A 6,543-nucleotide genomic window follows, 5' to 3' on the forward strand; every position below is an offset into this window, starting at 1 on the left:
GCCCCGTCCCTGGGGAGCCGCGCGGGTCCCTCGGGGTCCCCTCGGGAAGCAGCGCCCGCTCCACGCCGATGAGGACGGAGCCGCCGGGACCTCGCTGCCGCTAGACCCGTACGTACCGCCCGGTGCTACCGGGCTCGGCGGTGGCACCCCCGGGATGGTCCCGGGATGGTCCCGGGGACGTGGCTGCCCTGACCGACGGCTGCGACGCGGCCGCTGCGCTCCGGCCCCGGCAAGTCCCTGCTCGCCACCCCCCAGCGTCCGCTGGCCACCGAGCCCCGGGGCTCCCGGGACGCCGCGCTGTGTCCCCCCCCCCGCCCCGCTCCGATTTCCAGCGCGACCCCCTTCCCCTCGGGACCGAGACCCCTCCCGTGCTGCCGAGTCCCCTGCGCCGGTGCCGAGTCCTGCGAGGGGCTGGACAGGCTGGACCGACCCCCCCGTCCCCGCCGCCCCCGGTGCGGCCCCGTTTCCCCCCTTCCCCCCAAAAAAAATCCCCGGGGAGCCCCTCTGCGGCTCGGGGAGCGCTGCCGTGGCTCGGGCGGTGGGGACAACCCCGACCCCGCAGCGTCCCCCCGGCTCCGGGGCATCCCCCGGGGCTCACGGCACCCCCCGAGCCCCCGGGCCCGGCCCCCGCCGCCGCCCCCGTTCCCCCCGTCGGGGCTCCCGGAGCTGGGGGGCAGCGGCGCCCGGCCGGCCCCGCCGCGGGGCGAGGCACCGGCGGAGCTGGGAGACGGGGCCGGGCCGCCTCTGCCCAGCCCGGGCCGTGACTCACGGGACGCTTCACTCGCCGCTGCCTCAGTTTCCCTGCGGTGAAATGGCCAACGCGTCGCTGAGCCCCGCCAGGGAGGGAGGGAGGACGCTGGGGGCCCCTGGGGATTTTTGTCATCATTCCCGGATGGAAAAATGTCCTGGGAGGTTCCGTGCCTGGCTGAGGCAGGCCCGTGGAGGAGGACGGGGGGGTTCTCCCAACGTCCCCCCCCCCAATCCCGGTCGTTTTCCCCCGGGTTTGGAGCTGGGATGGGGGGATGGCGCCACTGGTCACGGTGGGGCTGCGCTGCGGGGGTCGGTGGGACCCCCGAGCCGAGGGGGGATCGTTGGGGTTGGGGTGTGCCGGATCTGATGGGGTGGCACCGAGCCCGGACGGCACGGAGGGGTCCCTTCCCCGCCCGTGGGGGGTCCGGGGGGGGCCGGGGGACGTCCCTCTGTCCCCACATCTGTCCGTGCCAGCGGCCACCCCAAAGCCCCGTGACGTTTTGTGGGTCTGAGCCCCGATTTCGAGCTCGTGGGGTGCAGGGGGTCTGGGGGGGACCCCGCTGAGCACCAGTGCGGGTGGGAGCCCCGTGGGTGCCAGCCCCCTCCGACCCCGCTCGTGTCCCCAGGAGGCGGGGACAGCCCCCAGGGTGGGGGTGGGCAGAGCTGAGCCCCCACCGGGGAGCAGGGCCCCCAAAATCTGCTCAGCTGCCCCCCCCGGGGGGCTCATCCTGCCACCAGCTCGAGGCCGAGCCCCCACCTGTGTCGGTAGCACAGGTAAGGGTGGGTCCCGCACGGGCGATTTTGGGGACCCCCCCAAACTCCCACCCCGATCTTTGGGGTCCCCCGGAGTTCCTGGGTGATGCCTGGCAGGGGAAAAGGGGGGGGGTCTGCAGCATTGTGGGGACCCTCTCCCTGCTCTGGAATCACAGCCTTGGGGTGGGGGGCACTGGGGGGCTGCGGCCCCTCTGTTCAGGGGATCCCCCACCCCAAATCTTCCAGCACCCCCCAAGTGTGTCCCCAGGGGTCTGTCCCTGTCCCTGCGGGGGCGCTGGGCGGGGGGGGGAGCAGTGTGGGGGTGGCCGGGAGGAGGCGATGGTGGCCACAGCGGACAGTGGCAGGGGGCTTTCAGCGAGGGGGGGTCTCGGTCGCCCCGCGGCGCCGGTGGGAAGCCGGGGGGCGGGAGCCGGTGGCGGCAGGTGGATTTCGACACCGGGGTGGGGCCCGTCCCCAGTGGGGTTTGCACAGCTCCCGCGGAGTCACGGCCGCCCTGCCGGGAGGCTGAAGGGGCCCCGGGGGTCTGGGGGTGCCCCGGAGGTCGGGGGGTGCCCCAGAGATCTGGGGGTGCCCCGGGGGCTCTGGGCAGCGGGCGGAGCCAGCCCCGAGCCCGGCTTCAAAGCGCTGCCCACGGCTCCGCTGCCTCATCCCGCTGCCGAGCAGCCCGGGGGTGCAGCCCCCCCCAAAAAAACAGCCTGAGGGCTCCCAGCCGGGCCCTGGCCTCGGGGCGGGAGCTGAGGGGGGTGATGGATTCCCAGCCCGCCTGGGAGGAGGGAGAGACAGGTTGGCCTCGGGGCTGCCGTGTCCCCTCGTGGTTGGGGCACGGGCTTGGGGGGACCACCTACGTCCCCCTGGGGTCCCGGGCAGTGCTGGGGGACGCAGTCGGGGAGGTGACAAAGCAGATGTCGGAGGTTTCTTTGGATTTTGGAATGAGGCACCGACCCCTTCGGGCTGCATCCGTGACCCGCCGGCACCAGCGGCTGGCCCAGGGTCCGCAGGGGAGGCTGGAAGGGGCGTCCCCCCCAAACTGCCGCCACCATCCCGGTGTCACGGCGGTGCCGCAGAGCAGCGCAACCCCCTCGGCGGGGGCTCAGCGACCCCCAAACCTCGGCTGCCGCTGCGCGCAGGGATTGGGGAGGGGGTGCAGAGCTGTGTCCCCCTCCTCTCACAGCTCTTCTCCCCGCTCGGCCCCGCAGGTCTGTGCGCCCCGCAATGCTGACGGCGGTCTGCGGCTCCCTGGGATCCCAGCCCTCGGACGCGCCCCGCGCCTCTCCGACCCACCTGGACCTGCAGCCGCTCCAGCCCTTCCAGCCCCACGGCCCCGCCGCTCCGGGGGCCCCCGACTTCGCCTCGCCGCCGCCCCCGCCCGAGCTGCCGCTGCCGGGGCCCGACGACGCCGCCTTCGCCGCCCCCGGCGCCTACGAGCCCCATGGCCCCCCGAGGTTAGAGCTGCCCCCCGACGGCCCCGCCACCCCCGGAGCCTACGCCAAGCTGCTGCCGGCCGCCCCGGACATGGCGCATCCCTACGAGCCCTGGTTTCGGCCCCCGCACCCCGGCGCCCCCGGCGAGGAGAGCGGAGGTGTCAATTGGTGGGACCTCCACGCCGGAGCCAGCTGGATGGAGCTGCCCCCCGGGCAGGGCGGGGGGCTGCAGGTGCCCGCGCACCCCGGGCTGCCCGCGGCTCTGGGCGGCTACGGCGGGGCCGAGCACCAGCTCTGCGCGCCCCCCGCCCACCTGCTGCCCCCGCCCGCGCAGCATCTCCTGGCGGCCGAGGGGGTGAAGGCGCTGGAGGGGCCCCCGGAGCCGCGGGGGCCGGAGGCGGAGGGCGGGGGGCGGCCCAAGGGGGCCCGGCGGGCCGTGCCCAGGGGCGGGGGGCAGGCGGCGTGCCGCTGCCCCAACTGCCAGGAGGCGGAGAGGGGGGGCCCGTGCCCCGAGGGGGTGAAGCGCAAGCACCTGCACAACTGCCACATTCCCGGCTGCGGGAAGGCGTACGCCAAAACCTCCCACCTGAAAGCCCACCTGCGCTGGCACAGCGGCGACCGGCCCTTCGTGTGCAACTGGCTCTTCTGCGGCAAGCGCTTCACCCGCTCCGACGAGCTCCAGCGGCACCTCCAGACCCACACGGGCGCCAAGAAATTCTCCTGCCCCGTCTGCGGCCGCGCCTTCATGCGCAGCGACCACCTGGGCAAGCACATGAAGACGCACGACGGGGGCAAGGACGGGGCCGAACCCGAGGGCAAAAGCGCCGGGGACCCGTCGGCCGCCAAGGGAGGCAAGAGGGAGCCGGAGGGGGGCACGGCCGCCCCCACAAACTGAGCCGCTGAGCCCCGGGTGGGGGACACGGATGGAGGTGGGGCGGGGGCCGGGGGGACCCTTCGGGGCCGGTCTCCGAAGGGATTTGGGGAGGGGGTGGGCGCAGGGCTGGCACCTTGTGCCGGGAGCGGTGGCGAGGCCGGGGACAGGGGCTGGTGGCGCGGCCCCGTTCCCCGGCGCGGCGTTTGGGGAGCGCCGCAGCCGGAGCTGCCCCGCGGCGGTTTCACTTGTCCCGCTCCCGCTCTCCCGCCCCGGTTCTCCCTCCTTCCCCCCCCCCACCCTCATCCTCCCCCGGCTTCCCAAATCTTTTTTTTCTTTCGGGAGGCTGCTGGCAGGCGGCGGGGCTGTTTGGGAGGAACATCAATGGGAGCCGAAGGAGCGGGAGCTGCCCGGGCACGTCCAGCCCAAAGGGGAGGAAGGAGAAGGAGAAAGGGAGAGAGGGAGAGGAGAAACCCGGGAGCCTCCTCTCGGGGAGGGCGGCCGCAGCCCCCCCGGCCCCCTCCCCACGGTCCCCTCCAAACTGTGGCACCCCGGGCTCAGCCCCCACCCCGTGCCAGCCCCGTTCTCCCGTCGCCCACGAGGTTTGGGGGGCACGGTCACCCCCGGGCGACACGCGGGGGGGTCGGGGGCTGGCGACATCCCCCTGCCCCATCTGGGAATGCTGAGCTGGCGGGGCTCCCCCACTCCTTGAAGCCCCGCTTTGGTTGTGGGGTTTGAGGATGTGAAACCCATTTTTGGCCTGAACCGTGGCTAAAACGGGGAGGGAAAGAAAAAAAAAAAAAAATAGAAGTCCTGCGTGAATGTGAGCCGTGAGGAGCTCGGGGGGCTGCGGGGGCCGCGGCGGGCGAGCGGCGAGCGGCGGGAGGTTGCCCAAGCGCACACCTGCAGTTTTCCCACACCCACCGCCGCGGCCCCGGGCGGGAAGCACCGGGGCGGCCGCGGGCCCGGGAGAGCCGGGACAGCCGCATTCCTCCGGCCTGGCACGGCCGCGCTGCCCGCCCGCCGCCCCGAGACCCCCGCCCCTCCCTGCGGGGCATCCCCCACCCCCGGAGAGCTGCCCGTGTCCCCTTGTCCCTTCTTGGGGAGCGCAGCCATCCCCCCCCGTCCCCTCAGGGACCCCCGTGTCCCCTCCGTGCATGCTGCCTGTCCCCCCGTGGTCCCGTAGCCGTCCCTCCCCGGGATCCCGTCATTCCAGGGAATTCTGCCTGGCCCCCCGTGCATGCTGCCCGTCCCCCCGGGGACCCCATCACTGTCCCTTCCCAGGTCCCTGCACCTCCCGGGGACACCCCCGGGGCTTCCCCCACCAGGGACCCCGTAGTTTTCCTCCCCTGGGGTCGCCCCCCTGTCCCCCAGGGCACCCCGTGTTTGTCCCGCACCCCTGGCTGGGGGTCCGTGAATCTCGGTTTTTAGATCTTTTGGGGTCTTACACCCCGATTTTGGCAGAACCCCTCGGACACAGAAGGAGACGCTAAACCCGGGACCTGGGGAGGGGGGGATTTTGGGGTGGGGTGGGGGTCACTGGCTGCTCAAGGCACCCGGGGGTCCCCCCGGAGCTGCCCCCCAGCCAACACCAGTTCAAACCAGTCGGGAATCTGGGGAGGGGGGGGAGAGATTTGGGGTGGGGGGGGGGCTGACCCCCCGGTTTGGCCCCATCCTGGGGGTTCTGGGGGGGCCGCATCGGGGGCTGCCCGGGCTCGGAGCACCCCGAGGTCAGGGGGGAAGGGGTAGAGGTGAAGTCGAGCGGGGTCCGTGCCCCAGAGGGCGCCCCGAGGCCTTCGGTTTTGAGTGTTTTATTATTATTAATTATTAATTATTATTATTAATTATTAATTATTAATTATTTTAATTTTATTAAGGTGAAGCCAGGCTTTGCCGCTCGGGCAGAGCAGATGTCCCCAGGCCGAAGCTGTGGCCGTGGGCTGTGCGGATGGGGACGGCTTGGACCCCCCCTCAAAGGGTCCCATCCTTGTCCCCATCCCTGTCCCTGTCCCCATGGGTGAGTGAGGGGCTGGCAGCAGCCCCCCCGCGCCGTGGGGCAGGGACGAGCCGTGGGGCTGGGACCCCCCAGCACGAGGTGAAGTCTCGCTGGGGGGGGTCTGCGAGGACGTGTCCCCAGCCCCGGCACGGCCACCTCGGTCCCTGCGCGGGGCTCGGGTGACCTGGGCTGTCCGCAGCTCTCGAAGGACGTCCCCGACTCCGGCATTTGCCTTTTCCAGCACAAAATTCCCCCTCGGTGGTCCCGAAATGGGATTTCACCTCCCGACGGGACCCCGGGGGGGAGGGCTCAGGACCCTCCCCAATGTCCCACCGTGTCGCACCAACGGGATTTTAGCGGCCGAGCCGGGCTCCAGCAGCATCTGGGGATGCTGGCTCTGGCCTTTTGGGGCACCCCACGGATGGGCCGGGGGTCCCGGAGGGACTCGGGGTTCAGCCTCAGCGAGCTCAGAGCCGGGGGGGGGCCCAGGTGCGCTCAGCCCCCCCCAGGTGCGCTCAGCCCCCGCACCCCCGGGGCTCTGCCTGCCGCGATGGGGCAATGAAGGCTGTAAAACCGGGTGGGGAGGGACGGCGGCCGGGAAACCAGTCCAGCCTGCTGCGGCGTGGGGATCCCGGCCCCGCGCCCCGAACCGCCGCGTCCCCCACCCACCCCCGGGCCGCCCCCCCGGGGCAGGGAGGGACCGGCCCGGCGGGGCCCCGGGCTTGGGGGGC

General features: G+C 72.9%; 1 protein-coding gene across 1 annotated transcript; it reads left to right on the forward strand.

Moving 5' to 3' along the window:
- Positions 1-3,840, forward strand: SP6 (Sp6 transcription factor). Its single transcript, XM_005533800.2, has 2 exons — positions 1-108; positions 2,721-3,840. The coding sequence occupies exon 2, from the start codon at positions 2,737-2,739 to the stop codon at positions 3,838-3,840; it is 1,104 nt and encodes a 367-aa protein (XP_005533857.2). The 5' UTR covers positions 1-108; positions 2,721-2,736.
- The last annotated feature ends 2,703 nt before the right edge of the window (positions 3,841-6,543 follow it).

This window comes from Pseudopodoces humilis, chromosome 29, assembly GCF_049639895.1.
Source record: "Pseudopodoces humilis isolate 2021_Gansu_Grassland_sample_001 chromosome 29, ASM4963989v1, whole genome shotgun sequence".
Classification (NCBI taxonomy): Eukaryota; Metazoa; Chordata; class Aves; order Passeriformes; family Paridae; genus Pseudopodoces; species Pseudopodoces humilis.